A 16,409-nucleotide genomic window follows, 5' to 3' on the forward strand; every position below is an offset into this window, starting at 1 on the left:
GCGGTATATAGTAGAACACACAATGTGTCATACAAGTCATAAACATGCAATGTGCTCGACTTGCTCTTCGACGTCCAGTAAGACAAATGGACCGGCAGCAATATCAGCTGTGATTTTTAACATTGTTAACATTATATTATTTGTTATATATTATTATTTTAATATTATTTTACTTGGCAGCAAAGAGGTGAGACATTTAAATTTACAAAACTGGATTAAAAGTGCACGGGACATTTTTTTTTTTGTTTTCCTCCCCTCATAGCCAGAGGGGAACTGGCTCCCCCAGATGAATCTGGTTTCTCCCAAGGTTATTTATATCTCCATAAACCAGCATCTTATTGAGTTTTGTGTTCTTTGCCACAGTTGCCTTTGGCTTGTTCACTGGGGGCCTAAAGACAATAATGTTTAAGTTGTGATATCCAATTGCATTATTCATTTAAACCACACAATGAGGATTTTAAGACATTACAGTATCTTTTTCTATTACAGCATAATTTTCTGTAAAGCTGCTTTGAAACAATGTGTTGTGAAGAGTGCTATACAAATAAAAATTGGACACCACTTGCTGAATTAAACATGAAATGTGGGAAGATTTGATAACAATATTTCCCTATCTGTCACTCATTCGATGTTGTGTCGATGTAGTGAGTGTCAATCTTGGGAGCCCCAAACACCTCTGCTTTTTTGAAAAAAGGCCAGTGAGAATTGGCGAGAATTGGAATTTGCATGCCATTCCCCAAGACATACGGGTATAAAAGGAGCTGGTATGCAACCACTCATTCAGATTTTCTCTTCGGAGCCGAGTGGTTCTATTCATTGAGCTGAATTCACCCGCAAAGTTCATTCACCTCTCTCTGCTGGATCTTACAGTGCATTTCAGCGGCTTCTCCCCCTCTGCATCTGTGGTTTGCAGAGAACGCCCCTGAGCATTTCGGCAGAACATTTAAAACAGTATATTCTAAAAGAGTATATTTTCTTTCTGAAAGAGCGGCACACATGGAACGTCTTTTTAAAGACGCGTCTTTTTAAAGATGCCTTTCCGTTTGTGTGTTATTCCTGGTTGCAGTCGCTATCTCTCCGCTTCCGATGGCCACGATTGCTGTCTTACGTGTCTGGGCACTGCCCATGCGGAGACATCATTCGTGGATGAGTCATGTCCTCATTGTGAGAACATGACCATGGCAACGTTGCGGTCGCGGCTTGCTTTCGTGAGAAAAGCACCGGTCCGTCTACCTACGGGTTTGAGGCCACGTCGGTTAGCACTGGGGGCGATTTGGGGACATCAATGGGACCACCTCTGCCGGGTATCCCCCCACGGACCTCCCATTCCCCAGCATGCTCGCTTGCCCCGATCGGGCTCTCGCAAGAGACCGGCGACTCGTCTCAGCGCGAGTTCAACTTCTCGTTCGGAGCTGCGGAAGACAATGAGTTATCGAGCGCAGCATCGGAGAGCGGGCTCGTTCAGTCTGACGCAGAGGCTTCGGCTTGTCTTCCTTCTTCGGGAATGGTCGCCCAGCCTCACGCCGACACAGAAATGACGGACGTGCTTTCCCGGGCGGCCGCGAGCGTCGGGCTAGAGTAGAACCCTCCACTCTCCCCTGAACCCTCACGGCTCGACGATCGGTTCCTGGGCACGGGGCGCCGCCCAAGGCCACGCCCTGCCCCCGTTCCTTTCTTCCCGGAAGTGCATGAGGAGCTGACAAGATTGTGGGAGGCACCTTTTACTGCCCGGTCCCGGTCTTTCAGCTCCACCCCTTTCGCTACCCTCAATGGCGGAGTGGCTGGGGGTATTCGGTGATCCCCCAGGTGGACAAGGCGCTCGCAGTGCTCCCGTCCAGGGCCTGTAGGTTTACGTCATCCCTGACGGTTAGAGCCCTGCACGCCATGGCTCTCCTGCAAGTACACCAAGCCAAGGCGCTAAAAGAACTGCCCGAGGGTAGATGGGAAAAGCAGACAAGGCACGGTTCCTTGACACCCCCATTTCCCAGGTTGGCCTGTTTGGCGACACTGTCGAGGACATTGCCCAGCAGTTCTCGGTGGTGAAGAAGCAGACGGAGGTTATACAACATATCCTGCCCCGGCGCGGCTTAAGACCCCGCACCCTGTCTGCTCGTCGCCAAGGGCGTCCTCCTGCAGCAACAACACCGGCTCCGCCACAGCCCGCCCCCGTGGCCCAGCTCCGGCGTGGAGCCCTCTGCAGGAAGCAGACGCTACCCGTCTCGTGGCCAGCCGCTAAGAACCCGAGAAAGGCTTCGAGGTGCCCCCGCGATGGGCGACCCAGGGGCGAGGAGATCCACTTCTCTGGGGCTGTTCGACAGATCACTCCATCCCCCGGTGGAGGGCCAGGAGGAGAATCTTTTGCCCAAAAGCCTGACAAAAGAATGGTTCCCTTGTCTCCTGGGTCACATATCCAGTGCACACGGCCATCGTCACGTCCACCGTCCCATTTTAGCAGGTATGGCACTCCAGCGGCAGACCCCCCGCCCCTGTGCGCCCAGCTGTGGCACAAACACGCCCACACGGGATTGGTTCCAGTGGACTACGGGGACAAGATTCCTCCTCCCCCCTCCTCGACCAATCTTATGGTGGGCGGCAGGAGCTAGGTAAGTGCTTCGATGTCCCTGGACTCAGCACGGCCACGGGGCTCGAGTTCCCTCGACGTGGCACCTCGAGCTCCACCCCACCGCTAGGCCCCGCCCGCCGGTACGTCCGACGTGATCATTCCGGCCACACCGCTTGGGTTGATGCATATGACACCGCTTCAGCACTGGCTTCGGACTCGAGTCCCGAGATGGGCATGGCGCCGCGGGACACATCGTGTGACCATCACACCAGTCTGTCGCCGCCTCTTCAGCCCTTGGACCGACCTGGCATTTCTACGGGCAGAGGTTCCCATAGAGCAGGTCTCCAGGTGTGTCGTGGTTACAACAGATGCCTCCAAGACGGGCTAGGGCGCCGTATGCAATGGGCACACAGCTGCCGGCACTTGGACTGGCCTGCGGCTGCGTTGGCACATCAACTGCCTAGAGTTGTTGGCAGTACTGCTTTCAGAGGTTTCAGCCGTTGATCCAGGGCAAGCACGTGTTGGTCCAGACAGACAACACAGTAACGGTATCTTACATCAACCGCCAAGGCAGTCTACGCTCCCACTGCATGTCACAACTCGCCTGCCGTCTCCTCCTCTGGAGTCAGCAGTGCCTCAAGTCGCTAAGAGCCACTCACATCCCAGGTGACCTCAACACCGGAGCGGACACACTGTCATGTCAGGTTACCCTCAGGGGAGAGTGGAGACTCCACCCTCAGGTGGTCCAGCTGATTTTGAGTCGATTCGGTCAAGCACAGTTAGACCTGTTTGCAGAAAATCCTCCCCCTTTGGGTAGGACCTACCATGGGACATCTCCACATGACATACTTCTGACAAGGCTCGGTAAAGACCATGTGACATATTTCCACTCAAAATACCCCCCCCCCCTTCTCTGGGTAGGGTGTGGTCTCCGCGGTGTCTTCCCCTTGGGGGTGACACCCCCCCCGATTCAGACACTTATGGCTCCCAGTCAGTTAACAAATTCCACTGTTTTTGGGGAGAAAAGAGAGGGAAAAGAGGTCTTGGCTGGGCTAGCCTGTCCCTATAGTTGGGCAGTCGACTTGTTCCTGATGGACCGTTCGATGCTCATAAGAACATTGGGGCAGGTTACGTGACGGCCTGATGCATTGGCTACGAGGCACACAGCAGTCTGCCCGTCACACACCGCCAGCTCACGCAATACAGTTCAGCTAGTTGTGCCATTTTGTATAGGGACCCCTAGTGTCACTACATCGACACAACGTCGAGTGAGGGACAGATAGGGAACGTCCTGGTTACTTTCGTAACCTCCGTTCCCTGATGGAGGGAATGAGACGTTGTGTCCCTCTTGCCACAACGCTGAACTAGCCGCTGAAATGGCTGGGACCTGGTCTCGGCTCCTCAGCACAAAACCTGAATGAGTGGTTGCATACCAGCTCCTTCTATACCCGTATGTCCGGGGGAGTGGCATGCAAATTCCACTCGCCCATTCTCATTGGCCTTTTTTCAAAAAAGCAGGTGTTTGGGGCTCCCAAGAGTGACCCCTAGTGTCACTACATCGACACAACATCTTGTTCCCTCCATCAGGGAACGGAGGTTACGAAAGTAACCAGGACGATCATACTACTTTTTGAAACTTTGAAACATTCATCGTTGCATTGTTTATACTGCTTTGCATACTTTATTTTAATTGTAGGCAGTCTACATTAAGTGCTATGTAGTATTCATTCCAAACACCTCATCTAATCAATAAAAAGCAGGTGTGCTAGAACAGGGTTGTAACTAAAGTAAATGGAACGCATGTTTGTTAATAAAAAAATGATTATCTGTGTTGTTCAGGGCCAGGTGTGAACATGGCAGTTCTGCTGCAGATGCAAGACAAGAGGGAAAAGGAGATGGAACTCCAGAGCAAAGCTACATTTGACAACATTAGCTTTGAAAACAATGAAAAATCCCTCAACATAGTGCCCATATCTTCATCAAAGAGTGACATTAACTCTAACAACAGCAGCCAAGAACAGCCTGATGTTGAAGTTGCCATTTTTTAACCCAAGACCTCTCATGGCCTACTCTTATTCTTTTAATTTACCTCTTCAGTGGCATTGACTTTAGAAGTCCTAAGAGGAATACGTAGAATTCTTCCTCTGATTGAAGGGACCGTCTGCTATTACTTGCACTAATGCAGGTGACCTTGGGGAATAACAACAAAAATGGGAATACATACAGTATATACATATACAGTACAGTCATAAAGCATACCTGCATTGTCAGTTTGAATTCACAAAACACTTTGGCGGTAGTTCAGTGTTTCAGTGTCTTATTCGCTAACCACCCACAGTCCCACTTGACAGCGCATGAAAACTATACTAGAATACATTTTTTGGTGAATTCCCCCATCGGTTTTGAGACCAATAGACATCATCACAGGTAAAAGCAGAAAAGAATCATGCTGTCAGCTTCCTGACACCTTTTGAACTTCTTGATAACATTGTTGCTGCTACAAAACTGTATATCACAGTCTGAAGAACTTGATGTTCACAGACGTCGCTCAGCATTACACTTACTGTAAGTGTTCTAGATTGTCGATCTTTCATCATCTTCACTGGTGATTATCTTAAAGGTACACTGTAAAAAATGTCTGTCATTTTAACAGTAAAAGACTGTAAAAATGCTACAGAAATAAAACGTTCATTGATTAAAGAGTATTAACAGTAAAATATACATTACATTTTTTTTACATATTTTAAAAGACAATACAGTAGTTTTTACAATAAACTGATGTAAAAATGACATTTTTTAGATTGAAAAAGTATGATTTTCCTATATAAGTAATGATAAAAATTTACATTATATTTAACAAGAGAGTACATGTACTTTTTACAGTAAATTATTGTTATAATTACAGTAAAAAACAGTAATCGGGCATTCCCACAATTCCCTGCGTGACCCATTACATTTCATTATATTTTATGGGAATAGTTATGTTTCTTCTTATTTTTAATATCAGTTACATACATTGGGGTGTTCAGTTTTATATCTGATGTAGTTTAGTTAATGTTTACTGCATTATTTTAATTTCACATGTGTTACCCTGATGGTCTCTACATGTTTATTGGTCATTGCTCCAGGAAGAGCAATCCACTATTGATGAGTTTCATGTCATCATGTGCCCTTCTGTAGTTACTATGGTGATTAACAAATACCGTATAAAGTAAAAAGCAGATTTTTACAGTTTCAGAAGGCTAATATCAAGTTTATGAAATCTTTTTTACTGTAAATTTAACCGATTTTTTTTTTTTTTTTTTTTTTACAGTGTTATCGTGGTCATGTAAATTACAACAGTTTTAAACTGTAAAATGTACAGGTTGTTCTGTAAAGTTGTTTACATTTTTACTGTATTTTTTACATAATTATTCTGGCAACCACAGCTGCCAGTTTTTTTTTTTTGTTGTTGTTTTTTTATTTGTTTTTTTTTAACAGTGAATAGTTCACCCAAAAATGTAAATTCTCTCATCATTTATTCACTCTCATGCCATCACAGATGTGTATGACTTTCTTTCTTCTGTAGAACACAAACACATATTTTATAAGAATATATCAGCTATTTTTGGCAGAACTATTCCTTTAAGTTCTTATGTAGAATATGGCAAATAAGGAGTTGAAAGTCACTCTTTTTCATGATTATTATTATTTTTTTTTTTTTTATCCCCTTCTCTCCCCAATTTGGAATGCTCAGTTCCCAATACTTAATAGGTCCTCATGGTGGCGCGGTTACTCACCTCAATACGGGTGGCTGAGGACAAGTCTCAGTTGCCTCCGCTTCTGAGATAGTCAGACCGCGCATCTTATCACGTGGCTCCTTGTGCATGACACCGCGGAAACTCACAGCATGTGGAGGCTCATACTACTCTCAGCGATCCACGCACAACTTACCACGTGCCCCATTGAGAGCGAGAACCACTAATCGTGACCACAAGGAGGTTACCCCATGTGACTCTACCCTCCCTAGCAACCGGGCCAATTTGGTTGCTTAGGAAACCTGGCTGGAGTCACTCAGCACACCCTGGATTCGAACTCGCGACTCCAGGGGTGGTAGTCAGTGTCAATACTCGCTGAGCTACACAAGCCCCTGAAAGTCACTCTTTTAGAAACAAGGAAGTTAGTACAATAGTTTAAGACTATTATCATTTTTTTGCTCAGTTGTGTATTTTAAATGTAATGTCTTATTTAATTTTGTTGTTGTTTACATTTAATATTGTCATTTTTTGTGAAATGTTAATTGCTCAGAATAGAAACACTGTATGCTCTCAAAGGAGGAAAACAAATCGGTGACACTTTACAATAAGGTTCCATTTGTTAACATTAGTTAACAACATCAGTTAACATGAACTAACAATGAACAATACTTAATAAGCATTTATTAATCTTAGTTCATGTTAATTACAACATATAGTAATACATGTTTACAATTAAAAGTTGTATATGTTAGCATTAGTTATTGAATTATAAACTAACATTAACTAACAATGAACAATAGTATTATAACAAAGATTAATAAATGATGTACAAAAATATATTTATATTGTTAATTGTTTGTTCATGATACCTAATGCATTAAATAATGTTAACAAATGGAACCTAATTGTTACCAACAAATCTAGTAACACTCCAGTATAAAGAGTATAATGTCTGCTCTTGTATTATAAGGATTACTGTAATATTAAATGCACTATATTTGTAAAATGCACTGAGTATTTGTACATTCTGCACATGGTGAGAGTTCAGTATATTACACAGCTCCATCTCTAAACTTGTATGGTAAGACATTAAACTAAAAGGACTAGAATAAATCACATTTACCTGCAGTATGGTAGAGTTTACCACTGTTAGTACTATTAGAAATAGTTTAAGGGCCCTTTTCACATTTCTGGGTTTGGAAACCGAAAACTGTAGTAGGTAAACTTCTTTAGAGGTACACTACATGCAAGACCACAGCAAATATTATTTGTTTCCATTTGCTCCAACAGCATTAGCAAAACCACCATTACATTTCCCTGACTTTCCACAAAATTAAAAAATAGAGAGTGATGGATTACGACAGTAAGAGAGAAAAATGCCAAATTTACAGTCACTCACACTGCAGCTGTGTTAACTTTTTTATTTTTTTTATTTTTTTTCAATACCAGGGTAATATAAGACAAAGTATAGTAATATAAAGTACATAAAATATTTTTAAAAATGTAAACAAAGTTTGCAAGATTTACACTGCTAAATTATGGCAGAAATGCATGATCAGTGTGTAAAAATGGACCACTGGACCATTGGAATTACAGTGCGTGTGAATGCTATCCCAATTCAGAGGCAATCATTAAAATACTACAGTATGTAAAAACAAATGCTTGATATTTATTAGAGAGTAAGCAACTTAACAGCAGAACTGCAATACATTCAAGCACCATAAAAATTGGTAAAAGACACATTAAGTGAAACATTCTTTATGCAATGATGTGGCTCAAATGAACGGTACAATTATTAATGACCTTACTTGAATATAAAATTATCTCGCAAGTATTAAAGTTACAAAAAAATATTAGTCATTTTACATCATGGTGTCAGCAAGTCACAGTTCACATTTACATGCATCTATAGTAGCATGCTACTATTAACAGCACTACTTTGTGCAGTGACAAATGAAGATTTATACAGCCACACCAGAGGCAAACTATATCCTCAACACTGATCTTTACATATACTTTGTAACCATGAAGGAATTTAGTATATAAAGGGTTAGTTCACCCAAAAATGGAAATTGTCATCATTTATTCAACCTCATGTTGTTCCAAACTTGTATGACTTTCTCACGTCGAACACAAAAGGAAATTAAGCAGAATGTTAGTGTCAGTCACCATTGACTTTCATTGCATCTTTTTTCCATGCAATGGAAGTAAATGGACACTGAGGCTAACAAACTGCCCAACAGCTCCCTTTGTGTTCTACAGAAGAAAGGCAGACAGGTTTAGAACAGCATGAGGATGAGTAAATGATGACAGAATTTTGGGCTGAACTACTCCATTAACATTAAAATCCAAAATGAAAGGAAAATCCAAAATGAACAAAGGACGTGCACACACACACACCCCTCATAAAAAACAAAACAAATAAAAATACAAAACACAACACAACAGTGCAGTGGGCCAAATTGTGCAAACAAACCACCTGCAATAGAAACCAGCAATCTGCAACTCCATTTCTTACACTCATACACATGTACACACACATCAACAACTTTAACCCAGAATTCTGCTGCTCTGTGATCAATATTGCTGCGTATGGGAAATTGCTCTCACACATGTACAAACTCACTCTCTCTACTGGTGCAGAGTTCACTATGGTCAAAAGGAATATTTGGGTGAGGACAATAAGGGCCAAGGCTCTTAAAATGTATAATATCTGTCATGTATTATTAGCATAGCTAACAACAATCAAATAAATGTCCCAGCATTTTAAAATACTTAAACTTATAGGGATATAAGCCTATGAAGACTATATGGCACTTCTTGGGCGGTTGCCATCATGTTTCACCTTGGGGAGAAAAATATAGAGCCCTCTACCATCTAGTGGACATTTAGCTTGTTGCACCTTTTATGCATTCTGAAGACACCATATCCTCAAGTAAACTAACCACACACCACAAGAACACATCTGGGCTTGTGTAAGCAAAGATTAAGTTTAATGACTAAAGATTCACATCTTTTCCTCCATGACCATTGCAGAAAATGCAACTCCTCTTGTAATTTTGGACAATATGTGCTGATCAGCCAAGTTAGATAAGGAACCAGATGGATGACTTATGAAACAGAGCAGACATTGATCTTCTGATGAATTTGTACAACTCATAAGCAGAGGCCTCCAGGTCCATCATCCATGAAACGGTCCGTTACTTAAATCAGTGAGCATTAGAAGACCAAAACACAGTTTATGAGGGTACTAATACATTGCAGGAGAAAGTCTGACCTAAAAATCAGTTTCTGAGACTCTCTAGTGGACATGGAGACTTTCTGCCCTGAGGTCAACACACAAGAGACCTCTGTTCACGAACTTTAAAACTTCTTTTTTTCCTCCTAACACAGACAGAGAATGGGACAAAGTATAAAAAACTACATAACATATTTTTGAATAATTAAGGATTTTTAAGTGTATTTAAGTGACAGGCAGACAGATAGATCAGGAAAAAGAAAAATACCTTTTAGGTTGTGTAACCATGCATTTCCAAAGAACAGCATAGAGGGCTAATAGAAAGCCTATGAACACTGCTGCAGCTATTGCACCTGTGAACAAAGGCATAGCAAACACACAAGTGCACCTGTTAAACTGTTATCTGGGGTCTTGTAACGTTTTCCCCAATGTAGACATATACCGTGACATAATAAAGAAGGCATGAAGTGCCACAGTTTCAGCATGTTGGTTTCATCTGAGGCAGAGTCAAGGATTCAGATCAAATCACTTGTCTTTCTACTTTAAATGTAACTGGGCCATTTTGGGGCTTTCGTGAGCCTTCAATAAATGTTTTGTTTTGTTTTTTATCAAGGAGACTGACCCAAAGATATAATGTGTTTGTGGGGGGTTTGGGATTAAATGTGAACTTGGATAAAGTGCAAGTGTTGAAGGGGACAGTAGTGCTGTGCTTATAAGCTCTAATGATAAGAAAAATCAGGTTCAATTTTGAAGCTCCAAAAATCAGCATAAAAGTAATCAATAAGACTACAGTGTTTAAATCCATATCTTCATAAGCAATATGATAGGTGTGGGTGAGAAACAGACAATTTTTACTTTCTGCTTCTTGTGTTTTTGGTGATTTGCACTCTTCATGCATATCGCCCCCTACTGGGCAGGGAGAAGAATTTTAAGCAACAAAGGACTTAAATATTGAACTGTTTCTCACCCACACCTATCATATCACATCTGACAATATGGATTAAAACACTGATGCCTTTATGTGATTTTTGGAGCGTCAAAATTTTGCCACCCATTCACTTGCATTGTATGGACCTATAGAGCTGAAATATTCTTCTACAAATCATAATTTGTGTTCTGCAGAATTTTTATTTTTGGGTGAACTATCCCTTTAAGCAATGTTCTAGTATACTTAGTGTACACATTGTACATATTGTCAATGAATGACATTATCATAAAAAAATCTGATTACATATTAGCAAAAACAAAAGTTAAAATGCATTTTAAAAATATTTAATATTCAGACATTTTGAATCATATTTAATGTTGCAGTGTCTTTCTTTCACACACACACACACACACACCCTTATCTCATAGACCACGGACTAGTATAATCAGATCTCTCTAGAAATGTGGAGTATAAACATGTTGTTCATGGAGACTGATATTAATAAACAGATCTCGTCATATCTTCCAGGGAAAAGGGCAACAAGTTGTGAAATCAAATGATAAATTTCACAATTGTTTTCCGCTTTTCTCAGAACACAGAAAAACTAAATACTCAAGAACAGAAAGACTACTGAGCAAATGGAGAGCTAAAAATAAATCAGATGCCCAAAGGTTTTGTTTTGAAAGGTTAGACTATAATAACTCATTGTACATTGGTCTGCCCCAAACTGCATTATCCCGCCTACAGCTAGTTCAAAATGCAGCAGCCAGGCTTTTAACAGGGTCAAAAAAAGAGGGATCACATTTCCCCGGTTTTAGCATCTCTACACTGGCTTCCTGTAAAATTCAGAGTTGATTTTAAAATACTGATTTTTGTCTATAAGGCACTATCTGGTCTCGCACCCCAATATGTCAGTATATATAGACCTTCTATACCCTTACTCCCCCACCAGAGCACTCAGGTCCTCTGACCAATTCGTATTGAGGGTTCCTCGTTGCCGCTATAGATCTAAGGGTGATCGTGCCTTTCCTGTGATAGGTCCTAATCTATGGAATAGTCTCCCTTTCCAATGATCACTCTGTCATTTTTATTGATTGATTTGTAAAGCACTTTGGGTCAACTTCTGTTGTTTTTAAATGTGCTCTATAAATTTAGGTTGACTTGACTTGAAAAGTCTTGTTTTGGAAGCATAAGCCATATGAGTCACACAAAACATGGTGAACAAACCCTCCAGTCAGAGCAGAGAGGAGTTTCGTCAGACTGACAGTTGCAAGAAGGAATCAGCAGTTATAATAAGCATGTAAAAAATGCCTAAATCTCAAACTTAATGGTGAATACATGATGCAAAAAGTAGGACTCATGAGAGTTGGGGAAAGTGGGACTAAACGAGCGTGAGGCAGTAGTAAAAGAGAAAGTGCAAGTCAGATCAGTCAAGCCAGTGACAGTCAGGCTACAGCAGTATGTGCAGTCAACTAACAGATTTCAGAACAGCATGCAGCCAAACCATTCACACTGAAGCCAACATTAAGCGCCATTCGCAATCCATTTAGATTCCGTTATCTGACTTATTTCCGAGTGCAACAGGAAATTCAATAAGAAAAAAAAACTTGGGACTTGATTTCATCCTTTGTGAAACCATTGGATCATGATAAGGGGGCATTACACACCAGAACTGAGACAGGTAGTTAGTGGGGAAAGGTTGAAAAATAAGATTCATTTGTGACGTGATTCAAAAAGTTAAATGGTTTCAGAGGCAGAAACATTTCTTTTAAATTTGGAATAATGTGCACCGCTGAATCAAGGAAAATAAGACCAGGAATGTGCATAAAAAAGTAAACACATTACATTTTTATCCCATGTTAACTTTTAAGAATTGTTTAAGATTATTAATTAATATAAAAATTAATTTACAAAATGTAAAATACATGTTTTAAAACATAGTAAGATTGTACCTGGTATGATCCCACTCTCTCTGTTAATAGGGGTCTCGGCAAGTGGGGGTGGATGGGTAGTTATTGAGCCTTTAGAGACAACGTGGATTATGTTAAGACATGCAGGTAAACATATTATTAGCAGGATACACTTTAAAATATATATTTTTAACATTTATGCTTTTAAATTTTATAACAAAATTCCATAAAATTGAATTGTGCAATTTTTAACCAAATTAAATCAAACTTAAACTTCTCATTTTATTTTGTTCAGTATTACTTTTTATTTATATTTGTATTACAATTTGATGTAATTTTGTTATGAAATTGAAATGCATAGATCTTAAAAATTTTATTTTTGAGTGTTAGCAAATTTAGCTGTAAGCTGTTTTATCAATTACCATTTCTATCAGAGTGGGAGGGAAGCCATGAAGACACTGGTGAAATTATCTAGAGAGAGAAAAAAGAGAGAGAGATAAATCTGTAACAGGGTCTGTGGACATGTGCCTCAGTTTGTTCACATTTATTGAATGTCCACTAGGCAAATTTCTCTCATAAACCAGAGTGTGCAACAAAAATGTCATATGCTTTACATTATAATAGTTGTTAAAACAGAAAGAATTGTATAGGCTGTATTAAAAATAGGTGCAGTGAGTAGTATGATTCGGTCAATGAAATAAAGTATAACTGATGTTTTTAAATCAACATGAAACAGTAAATGCAACCATTTTACTTCTGTAAACTGATGTAGGGCAGGACTTGATTTCATCAGGAATTTAGTCAATCATGAAAAGAGGGTGTTAAAAACGAGAATGGAGAGAGGCGGTCGGAGGTGAGGGGTTGAAAAATTAGAGGGTTTGGTGACAGGCAACTTTTCAATTACCAGTGTCATTGCTGAAATATAATACTAGCAGGCGTACTTGTAACTACAGTAGAGCTGCAACTAACGATTATTTATATAATCGATTAATGATTATTAGAACGATTACTCGACGATTATTGCAATGATTAATCATTAGCTCTTAACCAATTATTCAGCTTGTGCAACAACTTAAAAGGTTGTATTAAATGTGCTTACTAACAATAAAGAGTGCATCACCAGACTGTGCAAGAGTTTGTGTCAACAGAGCAGCACCATTCACTAACGCGCTGGTGCTCCGCATACTATATATTTACTTATTAAACACAGCCATTTGTGATTCACAGAGTTATCGCACGTCTTCAAGTGGCTTTGAATAAAATAAAAAGAGTCATATGAACTGCTTTAATGGTGTTTTAATGGTTCTTTTATGTCATTTTTGGAGCTCGACAGTAACGAACATGACTAACACACAGTATCGGATTTGGATTAGGCTCGTCAGACCGATACCCGATCTGTCTAAAAGCTTCAGAATCAGAGCCGATACCGATCCAAGTATCGGATCGGTGCATCCCTAGACATAATATACTTGTATTCAAGATCTGTTCTCTAAAAGCAAGTCTAAATACCTTATATGCTGCTTCTCAGGTGAATGCATCTTTTTTTAAAGGATGTTTAGATATTTAAAAATATTTGTATTTTTAATATTATATTCAACATTCTCAGATAACAACATTTTTCTTCTGCAGTATAGCTTCTAAAATAAATGTACGTTGTTTTAAAGGCGTTTTAGATATTTATAATTGGAAAACAAGCCAAAACAAAAACAAATCAAAAATGTATTTTGTTGCAGTGTATAATGTGGCAAAGACTACCTCTCTCACCTTTCTGTTGACTTCAATCCATCTTTAACTCACAAAAAACACAAATTCTCTCTTATTAATAAAGCTGTGTATTGCCAATTTTCTTCACGATAAGAAATACACAGTGACACATATATTATGATTCATTAAGTCGCGAGCCATCACGTTATAATCTAGCTGCAGCAAGCGCGCGCTCGAGGGATGAGCGTCCCTACGACAGAGTGTGCATCAGCCGGGTGCAGTTTCAATCTCTCCCCTTAGATCGGGACATTCACGCAACTCATAGAAGAGGCGCTGATCGCACAGAGAAATGCCAGTTTCGGAGTTTGTAGTTATTTACATGATCTGCTTCCATATTATTTGAACTTTATTGAAGCTATAACGCATTAAATATAACTGCATTTAAGATGTAACACCGTGTTTCCTTTCAAGAGCTCCAGCTCCACATATTCCACAACGAGAGTGCTTCTGTATTTACTTCTTTTGTATTTTTGCCTTATAATTCCCTCATACTTTGCGATCTACATCATATGAAGCTGTTTGTAATGATTAGATTGCATCCAGTGAGCTATGTAATTCTTCCTCTTCATCCAGGCGTAAATTGCAGTGCTGCTCTCACGCGTCATCATTAGTTTCATATGTCATTTTGCGATGAGTTCAAACGACTATTCGACAACGAAAAATTTTGTCGACCATTTTTTATTGTCGACATTGTCAATAATAATAATTTCAGCCCTACTTTTAACCCATGATTACTTTTATCCAAAAAATAAAAATTGCTGATAACAGGTGGGTTTCCAAGATAAAGCAACTAGTATTCAGCAGGTCATTTGATCTCAACACGGTGGCCACCATGAGTGGGCGACCCACCCCATGTAGAATAAAAAAAGCTTTTTCTAGGCCACTGATATGACAGGAGTCTCCATCTAATGTGTATCACCTTAAACATTTGTCACTTTTCATTTCTTTAGGGGTAAAACTTACAGTGGAAAAAATAGCCTACTTGATGCCTATCCTTATTGCACCTTAAAGAAGCCTATCCAATACTAATATGTGTTAAAAGACTGAAAGAAGCGGGGTATATTGTGATACCAAGCACATAATTAAGGTTTATACGTAACATACTGTAACAACCAGTCCATTATTGCCTAAATGTACCAAGCAGATGTGAAAAGCAAACCTTAACAGCTTAATAGAAAATTAGAAGCTGACATGAATTCAGTAAGCTACAGAAAAAAGTGAGGGAGGCACGTCCAAGCACAGTTGTTTAACCAAGATAAGAAAGTATGCCATGACTGAAAGTTTCCACAACAAGCTGGGGGACAGGAAATGGGGAAGGGGAGCAAGACAGATTTATTGTTTCCCAAGACATGCTCCTCAAAATAGCTTTAAATGGAGTGAACTTTACAAAACACAAAAGATGTGTCATTCTGATAAACTGCACTAATAAACTTCTACCTTTGCAAGAGAACTAAAGTAAAAACTTTATTTGTACTTTATTTTGATTTTCCTCAGCTAGAAAATGTCTTTAAAAAGTCTGCAAACACGTGAGACATTTAAAACAAAGGAACAGTATGCTGCAGAAGAGTTAAGTTTTTATTTACATGTTGCATTGCTTAATGTGTCTGCTTGTACTTTACCTGTGTGAGGTTGTGGTCATGTGATTCTTCATGAAGAGAGCTGTTGTTGTTTCTCACCTCTGTCCACATGTTTCAGCGTGCTTGTCTTCGCGTGTTCAAACTTGTCGGCCCAGCATTCAGAGAGGCGGTCAAAACAGTCCCATTTACTGGGCGGAGAAACAAGAGCAAGTGGGCGGGGAAACAAGAGCAAGTGGGCGGAGAAACGAGCAAGTGGGCGGAGAAACAAGCTCATTCGCCTCTAATACGTGTAAATTGTTTACAGTTGTAATTGTTGATGTTATATTTAATTTTGATATTAAATATGCGCCATTTTTGACAGGAATGAAACGAGGCTGTGAGGGAAATATAAATGATGTTCATTGGGTTGTAGTAGCCTACTGTTGCCTTGTGTTGATTATGAAGAAAACGTGTTGCTAAAACAAAATGTAATGGGGAAAAAAAAAAATACGAGTTGTGAAAATTAGATGTGATCTATCACCTTTATACAGTGTCTACCCAGATAGCACATGTGCATCTGTGTGTTTTAGATCTTTTCATATGGAAAGCATCACAAGCCAATTAACAGGGCCAGATTAACAATATGGCCAATTGGGCAGGTGCCCAGGGGCGCCACGTCCAGGGGGTCACCAAGTGACTTAGGTCAGTTTTTA

The 16,409-nt window shown here is 40.2% G+C and overlaps 1 protein-coding gene across 1 annotated transcript in view; it reads left to right on the plus strand.

The window, feature by feature from the left end:
* The window catches only part of LOC127424631 (NPC1-like intracellular cholesterol transporter 1), a 32,526-nt gene extending 24,898 nt beyond the window's left edge, over positions 1-7,628 (plus strand). The window contains exon 19 of the mRNA XM_051669985.1: positions 4,403-7,628. Coding sequence (XP_051525945.1) covers positions 4,403-4,611 — 209 coding nt within the window. The 3' untranslated portion in view covers positions 4,612-7,628. The remainder of the gene's footprint in view (positions 1-4,402) is intronic.
* The last annotated feature ends 8,781 nt before the right edge of the window (positions 7,629-16,409 follow it).

Source organism: Myxocyprinus asiaticus, chromosome 33, assembly GCF_019703515.2.
Source record: "Myxocyprinus asiaticus isolate MX2 ecotype Aquarium Trade chromosome 33, UBuf_Myxa_2, whole genome shotgun sequence".
NCBI lineage: Eukaryota > Metazoa > Chordata > Actinopteri > Cypriniformes > Catostomidae > Myxocyprinus > Myxocyprinus asiaticus.